Here is a 16,517-nt window from a genome sequence, read left to right on the forward strand (position 1 = left end):
TGTAACAGCTCTACTAAGGAGACTGCCTACACTACACTTTTCCGTACTCTTTTAGAATACTGTTGCGCAGTGTGGGATCCTTACCAGATAGGACTGATGGAGTACATCGAAAAAGTTCAAAGGAAGGCAGCACATTTTGTATTATCGTGAAATATGGGAGAGAGTGTCACAGAAATGATGCAGGATTTGGGCTGGAAATCATTAAAAGAAAGGCATTTTTTGTTGCGATGGAATCTTCTCACGAAATTCCAATCATCAACTTTCTCCTCCGAATGCGAAAATATTTTGTTGACACCGACCTACATAGTGAGAAACGATCACCACGATCAAATAAGGGAAATCAGAGCTCGTACAGAAAGATATAGGTGTTCATTCTTTCTGCGCACTATACGAGATTGGAATAATAGAGAATTGTGAAGGTGGTTCGATGAACCCTCTGCCAGGCACTTAAATGTGATTTGCAGAGTATCCATGTAGATGTAGATGACAACACTGAACAAATGGATGGCAAGATGTTGTCATTTCAGATGAGTCTCAGTTCTGTGTACAGCGTCATGATGAATGCATGGCAGCTCCAAGGAGACTGAATGTAGCGAGATTGCATTTTTAATGTCATGGGGTACAGCAGCTGTCATGATGGTGTGAGTTGCCTTTGGGTGAAAAACACACTCACATATAGTTCACTTAGTGGTAATTTCCTGACTTGTTCTGGCTGGCACCTGTGGCCAATCTTTGAGGTCTCCATAATGTTATCTTTCAACAAGTTAATAGAAGACCATGTTTTCCGTTTTGTTCTTACCTACCTTGTGGCAGTGTGTGCTCATCTGTTGCTCTGTCGAGAATGTTATCCAGATCTCTCACCTGTTGATAATATCTGTTTGTGGGTTGTCGAGTGACTTGCATGCCACCACTTGCCGACCACATACGATTAATGGAATCTGGCAAAGAGCTGTACCAGCATGGAATGGCATTACTCCTGTCTGTCATCCAAGCTTAGTTTGACCTGATGCCCAGCTGGGCAAGAGTCAGTTTTGCTACTGGAAATGACACCTCTGTGTATTTAATTTCATATCCTGTATAAACCCAAATAAGCTTCAAATTTAATCATGGATTCTTCCTTCTGTATTGTACATCCATAAGCAATAATGTTACATTATTTGTTATCCTTCCTGATGTAATTTTAATGGCCAATGGTGTATTAAGAAAAAAACGAAGGTCTCTTTGAAGAGTTGATGATTAAACTCTATCTGTAAGTTGTATATCTGCCTGTTGAAGTCTGTTAGAAAGATAATACGTAAACAAGTCATATCCTGCTCCCTGGGTCTTCTAGAAATATAGTTTCTGGAGTGTAAAATTGTTGTCAGTGACATCAAATATCTTACATCCCAAAACAGGCCACAATTTACATAGTTTAATTCATTACTGTCTATGGAGTATATGATTAATTTGTAGCAGATTTTGCTTCAGTTGTGGGAGAATTATCTTTTTGCACAGATTCTACTGGCATAATTGTAGGAGCTGAAACAACAGCAACTACACATTGTTTATTATTAACAGTTTCCAGCATACAGTTAATTTTTTGGCCCAATTAATTTTTGCCCCTTCTGTTAAATTGTATTCCATGACTTTTTGGCCAAGTCTTGGAATGGATTCCATGCTTACAAAATATATATTTGATAAACCTTTCACATCTTGAAGTATTGTCTGTTGACTTATCTCTGTATTCGTATTAACACATGATGAATTGAGGAGGATATGTCTGTGTGGAATTTTGACTACAATAGTAACATAATGTATTGTGAACAGTAGGTATTCCCCTTATTTACTGATTGAAAAATATACGTAAGTCCACTACCCAGTGTGTTCAGCACTTTATTTACCAATAAAAATTGACATTTGTGTTGAATAAAATGTATTAGAGTATATTACAAGGTTTTGGCAAATGTATAGCATATTTCATCTGTAATTAATCCTATGAAAGTAAAAAAATGTCAGCTATTGGTGTTGCTCAAATGATATCAACCTCATCTAGATTTATGTGTTTTATTTGTGAAGTATGTAATTAATGCTATGGCTCTCAGAAATTTTTTATCGGTTTGATCAATAATCGCCAAATCCTGAACACATACTTTTAATGTAATGTGATGCTTAATAATAAGTATGCTGAAACATGCTGGCAGGTTAAAAATGTGTACCATACTGGGCTCGAGTTCTGAAAATGGTGCATACTTTGCTGCAGAGTGAAAGATCCACTCTGAGAACATGCAGGATGTTAGTATCTACTGTTTTAGATTTTTTAAATCAATATTCTGTGTATCTTTTCTGTTGTTACATTAAATATACTTCTAGTGCATAAATGTACTAGCAGTATGTTTCACAGCTATTCTGTTATAATATTTTTCAGTTCGTTGTCAGGTATTACAAAAATATTTGTAAGAATCATAATGTAATGATATCTTCACAGGTTTCTTGCTGTATTAGATCAGAGTGTGAGTATGACATTTTGGAAACACTACTCTCTCCCTTTATATCTTCTGGTAAAGTGCCAGTGTATCATTGACCACATCCTCATACAGGTACTGCAGCAGGCATTTAAATCTTGCAACAGGTGCTTCACAATAGTTTAACAGTGGCCTGGCCAGTCATTTATATAGCTGGCAATTCACATACACTATCTATCCACCACTTCCCTGTGCAATGCACCCCACTGAGTCTGCCATCTTATTTCTTCAAAGGTTGGTTATTTAGCTGGTCTGAGGGCAAAACACTTACCTTGGTTAACAAATTTGTCAACAGTTCTATGTTGATTGCCTTTTTAAAAATGCTTTCACAGAAACCATTAGCTGAGCAGCTGACAGTTATCTTTTTTAAATTGAACGTGTACTTTTCCATTATGCTGTGCTGTGCTCAGTCAGTGCAGATTTATTGTCCTGCCTTAGCTTTATGTTATATATGTTTACAGTGCAACACAAGGAGAGACAGTGCTGCATTTGTCTGCTGTAAGACTTCCAGGGTTTGCATGGAATATGATATATGTCCTGAAGCTTCCTTGTATTTGCAAGTTTTCGAAATATGTGCATAATACCTTTCTTAGGCAGAGTTTGGCCAATTCTTGTGGAGGCTGCACCAACTTATTGCAGGAATGCAATCTTCTTTTCCCTTTCATTGTTTGCTCCTTCTTTACTCTTGTCATTGTGTCTCTGTGCCCCCAGAGTCTTCTTAATTTCATTATGTCTGTAGCCATAGGAAACAAAAGTCTTTTTTAGATGGACCAGTGTCATCAATACATTGCAGTCATCACATGCGACATTTGCTCTGGGCACCAGGGCTGTCAGACAAGAGTATCACTGTCCTGGATGATTGCAGCTAGTTGCTGGAAGATACAGGATTTGTGAGTGGTTTCCTGTAAAATCTATGCCTCAGAGTGCCATCAGGTTTCATTTTTACATGGACATCCAAAAACCAGAGGCAGTTGTTCCCTCAACATTGGTGGTATAGCAACTGTTTTGATAAATCTTGTTGAGGTGGTTGAAGAACTTGTCTAAAGAGCCCCTCCCATATTGCCAAACTACGAATATGTTGTCAGTGTACCTGTAGTAGGTCTGTTCTTAGTGCAATCTTTTCAAATTCTTCCATGTAAAACTTTACCATGACAGATGATGGAGGCAAGCCCATTGGAACCCCATGATTTTTTTCATAGTAGTTTCCATCACATGGGAGATATGTTGTTGTTTTCTTGTTGACATCCCAAAAACTAGAGGTATATTGGTGACTTTTGGTGTCAATTTATTGTTCACAACAGTTCCCCTCCAAGAGGCATGGGTTTTACTAGAACTACGTTTTGAACCTTGCATGCTCTGCCTAAGAAAATTATCAAGCCCATATTTTGACCACCAGCAAAAATAAGGAATCTTTTGGGCAGTGTGGAAGATAATCTAAGAATTTGTACTCTAGGGGCCTTCACATTCCATGCAAATGTGGATAATTTTATGTGGAAGAACTGCAGCACTGTATCACGTACATAGCAGTGAACATGTATGCAATATAGGACTTGGGAAGGCAGTTATTGAGGAGGCATTACTAAGGAGGCAGTCAAGATACAAATATTGATCAATCTTGTTAATGAAGATAAGAGTTTTGCCATCTCTGCTGCTTGGCACAGACTTTGATGCTATAAGATGCATCATGCAGAGCTGTGGTGGTGACAGACTCGAGTTGCGAGCTACATGAACAGTCAGCTGGGCCGTTGTTAAACTGTTGTGGAGTAACTGTTACAAGAATTAAATGCTTGCCGCCAATACCTACATAAGGAGCTGGTCTGTGATACACTAGCACTTTGCCAGAACATGGAAAGAGAAAGAGAGAAACACCTTTCTGAAACATTTGTGGAAATGAAACTGTGAAGATTATATTGCATTGACACATCACAAAAAACATTTACAGACACATGAATCATAATTTTTATACTTTTTCCTGTATAGAAGGACATATGTGGCTGCACATCATGGAAGATTTTTGTTTATTTTGGCATAAGTTACAATTACCCTATTCTGTCAGCATGCTCTTATTCAGAACTGTGAAATCATTTTGATTTAATCACATTCTGCACTCAGTCAGTACTGATTTATGCTCACACTGACAACATAATTCACTGATATCTTTAGAAAACTGAGGAAATCATTGAGACAAAGACTGAGGAGAAACCACCAGAAAACAAAGTTGAACCAACAAAGAAATTGGAGCCTCTTAAGGTAATTCTGTGTATGACTTCAGTTACAATTGAGTAATACAGTTTTATAATTCTCACTGACTCACTCTTACTCACAACAATGGGATGTAGATACAACAGAATCCAGACACTTCAAACAGTCCATTAGGGTCCGTTAGTGGAACTCTTAAGCATGTAGAATACATTGTTAGAGAGAAGCAGCTATTATAAACTCTTCTAGTACAATTAACTAACTATCTTTACTAATTATACGTTCTTACATGATGGTGTATGATGCTTCAGAAGTGAGCTTGGCTAATAATTTTCTTTGGTGGCTGAAAAGCCACTTCAGTTTCTCACTGTTTCCAGTGGCATGCCTTTTGTGTTTTGAAGCCTGTTAAAGAAGACAGAGAAGCCCTTTGAACTCCTGACAAGAATACATGCTTATAGTCTAATTCCTTCTTGCTTTCCTTAAATAAATACATGTATTTAGATTACTCTGTGGCTATACCTAAGTAGTCATTAAAAACACTGCAATTAACACAACATCTTATATCTTGTGACTACTACGTGTGCACTGAATGTGGTGTCACTGTGTGCATGTTTGACTCTGTTGCCAATTGTATCAGCATGGTCCAGCTGCTGGAGGCTGCATGTAGGAGGTGTGCATGCATTCTCCAGCACATTGTTACCACTGACTCACACATATATATGCAAGAAGCAGTGCTAACTAGCTCTCTTGTGTGCCTTTTCAGAGTGCCATTCCCATCAGTGTACTGTGTTGTGTTACATGGTGATTAAATGGAGGCTGTTTTCCATTGTAGTTGAGGGCTTCATGAATAAAGTAATAGTTGGGTTACTTTGCACTGGTCTCATGTAATACATAGTTATGACACAGTTGGTGACAAGGATGGTATCCAATTGTGTTGTAACTAAGTAGTACATGAGACCAGTCCAAAGTAACCCAAATACGGCTTTATTCATGAAGCACTCAACTACAATGGACAACAGAGCTCATGAATCCCTACATAACAAGACACAGTACACTGATATGAACAGCACACTGGAAGACACACAAGAGAGACGGATAGTGTTGTTCCGTGCATATATATGCGTGGGTTGCCAGTAGACGTTATGGTGGAGACCTAGCCCTGTGCACACCTTCCACAGGCAGCCTCCAGTGACCGGCCAGCACTGATACAGTTGACAACTAATTCAAACATGCATACGCAGTGACACCACACCAGTCGCAGGATATAACACAACATAATGTGTAAATCAGATTGACAGACATATAAATTTTATACTGTTCTTAGTATTAATAAATAAGTATACTGAATTTTATCACATTACTTTACTGCATATGTTAACTAATTAGTTTTAGCTAAAGTCCAGGTTTGCTTTGCATGCATATTCCAGGAGTATTTGTATGTCTGAAAATGAATTTTACATAACAATGATGTGGAGTTTATTGTGCCCATGAATATATTGTGATGCACAATTTCCTGTTAATGCGTGAATAAATATTTTTGTCTGTACCAGTGATTTAAAAATATGGTGACACCATTATTTAAGAGTATCTATCCAAAATTTTCTGAAATGTATTAATTACAACAATTACTTTTTACTTGTTCTACAACATTACTTTCAGTTTAAACCTGGTTCAGTAAGCATGTGTACTTGCCAGAATTACTGTCACTTCTGAAATTATTCCTGGTGATACTTTGTTAGGGCATTTTGCCTTTTCTACAGTTGTGCTTGCATTTTAGGAACTGTATCAAATCTTTCCCTCTTCAAACTGACTTTCCTCTTGGGAAAGAGAAAGAAGCTACATCGGTTGATACTTGATACGTACAATGGGTTGGTAGCTGCTGGCATCTTACTTTTAGAAAATGAAACTTGCACAAAGCACAACTTATCTGGACATGTGTTGTCATTGTGGAGCACCCCTTTGTTTCTGTGACTCATATCTGGACAACTTTGCCTTACATCCTCACTGAAATACCTCAGAAAATTGTGATAGCATGCTTTACTAACTGTTTGAGCAAAAGGGAAGAAATTTCGGTCAACAATTCTAACAGTAATGAATAAGCACAATATTGTCGCCTTAATATCACTCTTCTTTGTTTACATATTTTCAAGTGGTGTGTGTTTTTCCAAATAAATTTGTAAATATTATTAATTACAATTTTCAAATTATAATTACTTGGGTGTGATAGTGAGAGGCAGGGAGCAAATTTGACATATGTTGTTGAAACAATTGAAGCAAAGTTAACAGTTAGCCATGTATTTGTTTATGAATTTTTAGTAAAAACAAAGTGTTATTTACTTCAAAGTTGAGCTGGCAAAAAATGTAGCACAAAATTATAATGTACGAAATGGTAACAATGAGCTCAGGTTTCTACTGATTTCATATTACTGAAGAAAATGTTCGGTATAGAGAGGTGTTATTAAAAAAAGTTTTTAAACTGCATTAAAAATTAATTCTGAAAATAAAATCAGGATAATTTGAGGAATAGAAGTCAGAAGTGAAGTTTGGAAGTCTGTAAATGAATGGGATGATTTTGTAATTATAAAAGAGTAGTCTCAAACATAATGGAAAAATTTAATACAATCATCTAAAAGGAAAAGCATTGCTGCATAAGTGAAACTCAGTACCACAACCATTGAGCTAATTTCATGATACTCCAACATTTCATAAAGGGGGCATGAAATAATTGTGCAGATAATATTTCAGGCAAAATATTGATAGACAATTCTCCTGGTATAGTCGTTTTTGATCATATATGTAACACATCATTTCTGCAAGGTGTATCTCCAGACAGACTAAAGTATGCTATTTTTAAATCATTCTCGAAGAGAGATATTAAGGCGCATATTAAAATTTCAACCAGTTTCACTGTTCATGTCATTCTCAAAATGTCAGTAAAAGAAGTGGTTTTAAGTAGCAGACACTTAACTAAGATACCTCAAAAATTCAGTCCCATTTACTGAGATAAAAATAGTTTCCAGTCTTCTTAAAATACTGTAATTTATGTTTTTTCATTCAATTTCAGGAAAAAATTTTTATTCCTTGTACCAATCGAAAGGGCAGTTCCTTATTTGCCATAATTTTTATTGTATATTCTCTAATCATCATCAATCATTTAAAGTCAAATAGTTGTATGAACTCTGTATAATTATACATTACAAAACAAGACAGTTTTCAAGAGAAACTGTGTCTGATGATTATAGGCATCATAACAGCAAGTGGTAATAGATTATTTGGAAGATACACAAGAATAGCTGTTTATAATAATTAATCTGTATTAATGACAGACTATTTTGGCATTTATCAGCATTGTGAAGCACCTACAAATACAATTTTGGTGAGAGCATGTGAATGTGAATGTCATTTATATTAAAGTGACCGCAAAGTCACTTGCTAAGTCTGGAAGCAAGGAGGGGAAGCATGTGTGTACTTATGTCTAGAGTGATGTGACATCCATATTACATCATTAATGAACTACCTTACAACTGTCAGTGTTTTGATTAGATGGTAAGTGACGTAATTATATTAAAAATAATACATTAATTATGGTTTGACAGTAGTTTGATAGTTGTACTCTTATGGTATTATATGTTTACAAAGATTACACAGATGAACAGCAGAATTATTTTACTAAATTTTGTCATGATTATGTTTAGTTATTCCATATGTTATTTCCCGTTTATCCATTTTCATGTTCTAGAAGTTCAATGAAGTATTTGAGGTAGTATTTGTGTCTGAATTCTGTATGCTTTTTTAATATTTCTTGTAGGTATTTTCTCATGTATGTATAGGTATCCGATTCTTCAAGAATATTCATTGCAGAACCTTTTGCTATTCTCTGCAGGATTTGGAATGTATTTGTTATTATATCAGCAGTATGGTTTTGATTTTTCGAATGTAGAAAGAAGCTCAACTGATTATTCTCACTTTCTCTAATACTGGTTCCTTACATCTGACATTAGAATATCTTCCTCTTTGGCCAATGTAAAAGCTATTACAGCTGCCACAGTGATTTTATACACACCTGCGTTATCACATGTGGATATTCTAGTAGTGGTGGAAAGTAATTTTATTGAGAGTTTGTTATTGGTGTTAAAGTGTAGTTGAATATTTGTGGCTTTAAAGATTGCAATAATTTTGTTGGAAATTCTATCAATGTACACTGTTGGTATTTATTTTATTTTTTGTTTAGGTATTGTTTCTCGAGTTAGGCATTTCTCATTATGTAATGTGTTTTGCTTTGGTGTTTTACAGCTGTAGCATAATTTTGTGATTATGTTGTGATCAAAGTATAGGCTATATAACAAAGTGTGTAAAGTTCTTTTTGAGTTGCTGGTTTACTCTACAGAGTAATCATTGAATGGAAAAAATGCTAGTTAATGCAACTATGGATGACAGGAATTGGCATTTATAATTTTGTCAGAAGTGGTATTCTTTCTATAGATATCAAATTTGTGGTGATTATTGTTTTGCCAGTGGTGAAGTCTAGATAGTTAATGGTCTAGTTCTAGCTAGTTAAATCTTTCTCCATTTCCAAAGTGAAATTTATTTTATGGTTAGTTAGTAGAGTTTTTGGTGGATATTTTTGATATCTACCAACATGAGGGTATCAAGTACATATGTACAAATATAAGCAACACATAAGAAACAGGGAGAATAATCAGTCGGGCTTGTTTCTAAATTTGGAAAATCAAAACCACACTGCTGATAAAATCGAAAATGCCCTCCAAATCCTGTACAGAATACAAAAAGGTTTTGCAATGAACATTCTCGAAGAATTGGAATTCTATATACACAAGAAAAAATACCCACAAGAAATATTAAACAAGCATACAGAATTCAGGCACAAATACTACCTCAAATACTGTATTGAACTTTTAGAACACGAAAATGGATAAATCAGAAATAACATATGCAAAAACTAAAGATAACTGTGACAAAATATAGTTGATAAAATAATATTACTGTTCATCTGTATACTCTAGCGCCATAAGAATAGAACTGTCAAACTACTGTCAAACCGTAATTAACATATTATTTCCAATATATTTATGTCATTTACCATCTAACCGAAACATTGACAGTTATAAGACAGTTGACTAATGATGTAATATGGATGTCATGTCATTATGGATGTGAGCACAATATAACCACCTTAATATAAATGTTATTCACATTTATACGTGTTCTCAACAAAATTGTATTTGCCGGGAGTCAGCAAATGCCGGGATGGTTCCTTTGAAAGGGCAAGGCCGACTTCCTTCCCGATCCTTCCCTAATCCAATGAGACCGATGACCTCGCTGTCTGGTCTCCTCCCCCAAAACAACCAACAACCAACCAGGTAGTCGACAATGGCAACAGTTGCTGAAATAGTCTCTGATTAATAAAGATTAATTATTATAAGTAGGTATTCTGGTGCATCTTTCTAATAATCATGTCATCATCTAGCATACATTATGCTACTGGACCTAAAGAAGGAAAAAAAGGTGGTAGTTTGTGCAGTAAAATAGTGAATTTCCTATTCTGTACAGGTTGACTCTCCCACTTCAAAAACTTCGTCCCATTTCAAAACCTTTTTCCAAATATTGCAGCTACATCTGTGTCCCATTCTTATTGCCCTTTCAGATTAATTTCTTAAATTTTGTCACTCCATAAATGTGTTGGAAATATTTACCATTTAATCAAAGCCAGAGTCTCAAATTGCATGCTATATTATGATATTTCCTATACTTGTGGACAGTGCAGATAGTTTTATTTGTGATACTGGCCCTGTCTGACCCTTGGTACTGTAGCACAGAACCATATTCATATGATTCCGTGCTGCAGTTAAGTGTTCCCGACCAGATTCATTCTAATTAAGTAAAGTGTACACACATGGAGTGTGAGGGTTGTGGATTATCAGAATAATTTATTTAAGTGATTTTATGACTATGTTCTGTAGTGATTACTCATTTGATTTATATGGTTAATCAGTTTAGTTACTCAGCGACTATTTAATCCAGTCAACGAAGACCAATTAAGTTCAACTGGTAAAAATTTATGTAGTCACAAATTTTTGTACAGTGGTAGGAAAGGGGGCCTTGAACAACATACTAGAAATCCTGACTGATGAGGTGTAAACATTGGGGCGGGGGATGTTTAGTGGTCACTTTTTATATTTTTCTTGAATAACTGAAAAACGGAGGCTTCTAGTTAAAATATTTCCCAGTACAAAATTAAACCACCTTAAATTTCCCACAAAAAATGCCAAATGGATTTTTTCTCTAGGACTAGTAGTTTCTGTATTGCAGGGGATGGAAAAAATTGTGGATTATTGGAAATATGTTTTAATGGTATAAAATTTATGTTTATCATTAAATGAAGTGGATTAAGACAAATATTAAATGTTTGTAGCACATATAAGTGCAATTGAGCTGTATTAAGGGGTAAATTGTGTTCTGTGGGTGCAACAGAGTGGAGTGGGGGGATGTGTGGGGTAGAAGTGGGATGGAAGATGTATGGGGTAGAAGTGCAAGGAAAGATGTGTGGGGTATAAGTGCAAGGGAAGGTAGGTCACCGATTATGTTCTTGCGCTTCCCTCGTTCATAGGTCTGCAAACTGAAGATTGTGCAGGTGATTCTTCATGCTGCCTACACAATTACATAAAAAAAGCAATTGCAGGGTGTTTAATTAACTTCTATTGACCCTGCACATTGCACCTTATGAATCATTGCCAATGCAGTACACAGACATGCCTGTGGAGTCTTTGTTTTGCATTAACACTACATGGAATGCAGATGTGAGTTATTAATAATACTAATGCAAGAAATGCATGTGGACAGAATCTGTGTAAATCACTGCACACTATCCTATACTGCAAGAGGGGAAACTGATTCTTAGTTTTCCTGTACAGCAGCTGTAGTGTTCTTCTGGGAAAAGCAACTTCCCCCACCACAAGTGCTGCTCGCATTTTCAGTTTACATACAGACTATACCTCCTCAGCATTTCTGGTTCAGTTCTCTTATGTGAATAGACAAAATAACTTCACTGAACTTTAGTTTATATAGTGTAGCTATTTTCTTTTTATTAAATGAGTACTTATTTAAGTGAACTATTATGTAAAAAAAGCTCAACAGTTGGAGCTGTCAGCTGTCTACCATATTCGAGAGCTTGTTCCAAATGTAACATGCTGTCAATATAATTCAGTAATGTCAGTTTCATTGTCTCCACTATCACTGTCTGGAATAATTTTCACAGCATGAGGGGTATGAAAAGCCTCACACCAATCTCCGCTCTCCCAACATCTGAAGAGGCCCAGAGGCTGAAATTGTCCCCCTCTGCAACAGAGGTAGGTCACCTAGCTATTAAAGAACTCCAAATATTTCAGCATAAGTCAAGCAGTGCATTACAGCATATTACTGTTCTAAACATGAACATGATCAGTCCCATTCCATCAGACATATTCATACCCATCTTCGAAGATATACTGTGGATGTGTGGCAAGTGGCTCCACTCAGTGCTGCCCTCTCTGCAAGTGCCAGAAATTCATGAATGAAAAAGATGTATGCAGTCTACCAGTAAAACAGTTAAAGATGGGAGAAGTGCAAGAACTTTCTTGTCATTCATTAATTCACCATCAAACGACTACAACAAAATTACATGGCTTTATAATATGTTGCCAATTATAGAGAGCAGCAAGGTGATACATTTACAAGTCCAATCCCTTTTCCACCGACACTACATAGATCACTGACAACAACATTCTTACAAATTAAAAACTTTTCAGACAGTGTTTACAGGAATGGATTTTACATAAAAACTCACTTAACAAATGCAAATAAATACTCATTTAATAAACTAAAATAACTCTACTATATAAATGCGAGCTCAGTGAAGTTGTTTTGTTTGTCCACACAAGATAACTGTGCAAGAAATGCTCAGGAAGTGAAGTCTGACTGTAACCACACTCATGGTGTGGGAAGTTGCCTTTCCTGGAAGTAAACTACAGCTGGCGTATAGGATGACTAAGAATCATTTTCCTCTCTACTAATGTAGAACAGTGTGCAGAGATTTATGTAGATTCTGTACACGTGCTCCTTGTGTTAGCATTATTAACAAAACTCGTATCTGCATTCCATGTAGTGTTGATGTATTCTGTGGAAAACAAACACACCCTGCATGTCTATACACTGTGTTGCCAGTGATTAATAAGGCATACTGTGAGGGTCAGTATAACTTTGTGAAACGTCCTGTTGTTGCTTCTTTTGACATACTGGGATACGTAGAGTGGGTAATCACCTGCTCAATCTTAAGTTTTTAGACCTATGAAGAAGGGGAGTGAATGAACACACTCCAGTGACCTATCTTCCCCCGTGCTTCCATTTCACACATTCCCCTGTGCCCCCCCCCCCCCCCCCCCTGCCCCTCCCCCATCCACCCTGTTACGCCCTGGAATACAGTTTATCCCTTAATAAGGATCTACTGCACTTAGACATGTTACACACATTTATTATTTGTTTTTACCCACTTCATTTAAAGATAAACATCAATTTTAGACCATTAAAACAATATTTTTAATAAGCAGAAAATTTTCCATCTCCTGCAACCCAGAAACTACTAGCACTAGAGAAAAATGAGTAGGACCTTTCTTGTAGGAGATTTAATGTAGTTTGATTTTGTTCTGGAGAACATTTCATGCAAATCTATGGTTTTTGAGTTATTCAAGACAACCACAAAAGAAGTGACCTTTAAACACTCCCCACCCCAGTGATTACACCCCATTGGTCAGTATTTTTAATGTATTGTTCATGGCACTCCCTCGTACCACTGCACAAAATTTGCAGGTACAGTAGATCCCTGGCAATTTGAACCATGGAATTTCAAGGTTCCGTCTGATTTGAGCTGGTCTTAAGAAAATTAAAATTTACATAAAACGAGAGTAAAAACCCATTTTCATACATATGCTTTACACAGCTTCCAATGTGTTACATTTTGAACTTTCTTTCAGTTTCCATGTATGGTACAGGTAAAGCTGTCATACTTAGAGTTTTCATTCATAATGCACAGAAATAACTTTGGCATCAGACTGCTAATGCATTTCTATTACAGATGGACTGGTACCATTGGGTTTCAAGGAGGGTGCTTCTTTGTCAGCCTTTCACTAACTGGGACCATGTAACAATTAATTGTACAGTCCATACCCTCCTTATTGTTACCCCTAGTGTTGTGCCTACTCAGCAACAGTGCTCATTAAAATACAGTATGCATAGGTAACAATACAGTACACATTTTACAACATTGGCTGACCATTGTTGTATGTACTTTAGCTGGTTGTGAAGTAACATCTGTACTGTAGTGAGCCCACCCATGTCACATTGATTTTAAAGTGTTGTACATATGTACTGTGTACTGTACATGTAACTGTGTGTTTCTTGATGTTTTAATTCATACATTACAATGAGTGGTTGGAGTAAAAGAAAATTTGTGCTGCTAAATGTGAAACTGTAGGCTTTGAAAAAAGACTAGACAAAGGAGAAACATTTTAAAAACTTGATGCTGAGTATGGAGTCAGTGAAGTGACAGTTGGAGACTGGCATAGAAACAGAGACAAAATTGACAAATTTTCATCAAAGAAGTGTTTTATCACTAAACAGAAGTCAGTGAAGAAATTTGAGTATGAAAAAATGAGTGAAGATTTGTTCATTTGGTTTACTCAACAAAGATAAAAAGGAAACCCCGTTTCAGGGCCTATTCTGCAAGCTGTATTTTTTGGAAATGAGTTAAAGGAAGGTTATGACGATTTTACTGCAAGTTTAGGATGGTTGGATAAGTGGAAGAAGCAATACAGCATAAAGCAGCTTGAAATTTGTGGTGAAAAACTTTCTGTGAATTCTCAAACTGCCACACTGTTTTATGAGAAATTGAGAAAATTTTTACAAGAAGAAAATCTTGTACTCTCGATCAGCTGTATAACTGTGATGAAACAGGGCTAAATTATAAAATGCTTCCATCTAAGAGTGTAGCCTCAAAAGATGAAAAGGCTTCCCCAGGCTACAAAAAACATAGAGAGAGTTTAACAGTTCTTGCTGTGCTGAATGCAAGTGGAGACCTGGAGCTTTAAAAAATATCCCTGCTTTTTCACTTCCTGTTACGTATGTCCACCAAAAATCTGCTTGGATGGACAAAAATATTTTTGAGAAGTGGTTTTTCGAAGATTTTGTTCCAGAGACCAAAAGATAGCCAAAGAAAATGTTCTTCCCTTCCAAAGCAATCTTAACACTTGACGATGCTTCTTCACACCATGATGAGGAAGAATTACAATGTGAAGGTACTTGCGCATTGTGCTTACCACTAATGTGATGTGTTTAATTCAGTCTAAGAACCAAGGCATTTTACAATGCTTGAAAAAAAAAAAAGGTATCCTCATCGTTTGATTCAGAATTTCTAAAAATAAAAAAGGAAAAAAAGAGAGAGAGAGAATATGATAAAAGCTGTAGTTTACTAAATAGTCGATTCATGGTCTGAAATAAGAGTGGAGACTCTAAAAAAGTAATGGAACCAGATTTTATACAATTTGAAATAGATACCTTCAGTACAGATGAAGATGACCTACCATTGGCAGAACTGATGAAAAAGCCTTCTGGATGTGAAAATGTGAATGCAAGTGACATTTCAAAATGGTTGAACAGTTTGAAGAGACTGGTTTTGCAGTTGTTGAAATGGTTAGTGAACCCTCTGAAGACAGTGATGATGAGTAATTGCCTGAAGAAATTACATCGATGGTTTGGCAGTGCTAGATGTGACATTTTGCTACATTGAGCAACAAGCAGAAGCTACACCAATTACACCATACTTCTTAGAAAATGGCATGACATTGTTGTTAAAAAACAAGGTTCTATTTTAAAACAATGGACTATGGACAGTTTCTTTAAAATGTAACGTGTACTTTTGCAACTTGGAAATATGTATCCACATATGTACATATAACGCAGGTTTGTGTTGTATTGTTTTTATTTATTTTTTAATCATTGTACTGCTCATTAAACATTTATTCCTGATTTACCCATTGATTTAGTGATATTTCCATATTATCCGAGTTTTTTGTAATTCAAGGTTGCCTCAACCCCAGTTAACTTGAATCAACACGGCTCTACTGTACACGAATTTTTGCATTAATTTTCCTTTGTTAATGGGACTAATGAGTTAGTTTCATGGATCATTTGCAGAGTAAATTGTAATTGAATAGAAGTAGTTGTCAACATTTTCAGTTTGTTTTCAAATGTTGCTTTGCTGTCAGAAATTTTGTATCACTGGGTAAGTGATGAAAAATTTTGGTTGCAGCCTTGTGCTCCCCATGTTGTCCTCAAGACAACCTTAATGTGGAATAATGAACATTACATTTTCTGCAATCTTATGTTATTGCAATTATTCTAATCACAAATGTGGCTGAACTGATTTGTTTTAGGAGTTCCAAAACGTCCTTTTTCCAGTCTAAATTCTCATTAATATGGACACCTAGAAATTTTGAAGTTTCCACTTTGTTTATTACTTCAGTACCATGTGTTACACATATCATTGGTATTGTACATCTAGATGTACAGAACTGAATCTTTTGTGTCTTTATAAAATTGAGAGTGAGACCATTCTCAGGAAACCAGTCAATGATACTTGTAAAAACATTGTTTACCATTTCTTCTCTTGCTGTATGTATCCTTTGATTGATTACAATACTATTGTCCTCTCCAAAAAGAATAAATTCTGCTTGTTGTGTATTAGACAGAAGATCGTTTGTATATACA

At 35.9% G+C, this 16,517-nt stretch overlaps 1 protein-coding gene across 34 annotated transcripts in view; it reads left to right on the plus strand.

The window, feature by feature from the left end:
- The window catches only part of LOC126470085 (twitchin), a 515,873-nt gene that overhangs the window by 150,855 nt on the left and 348,501 nt on the right, over nt 1-16,517 (plus strand). For 22 of the 34 annotated variants that reach the window (XM_050097601.1, XM_050097605.1, XM_050097618.1 and 19 more), the window contains one exon: nt 4,665-4,751. The exons of the other annotated variants lie outside the window; for them this stretch is intronic. In XM_050097601.1, the coding sequence (XP_049953558.1) occupies nt 4,665-4,751 (87 nt within the window). The remainder of the gene's footprint in view (nt 1-4,664; nt 4,752-16,517) is intronic. 34 annotated transcript variants of the gene reach the window in all.

Source organism: Schistocerca serialis, chromosome 3, assembly GCF_023864345.2.
Source record: "Schistocerca serialis cubense isolate TAMUIC-IGC-003099 chromosome 3, iqSchSeri2.2, whole genome shotgun sequence".
NCBI lineage: Eukaryota > Metazoa > Arthropoda > Insecta > Orthoptera > Acrididae > Schistocerca > Schistocerca serialis.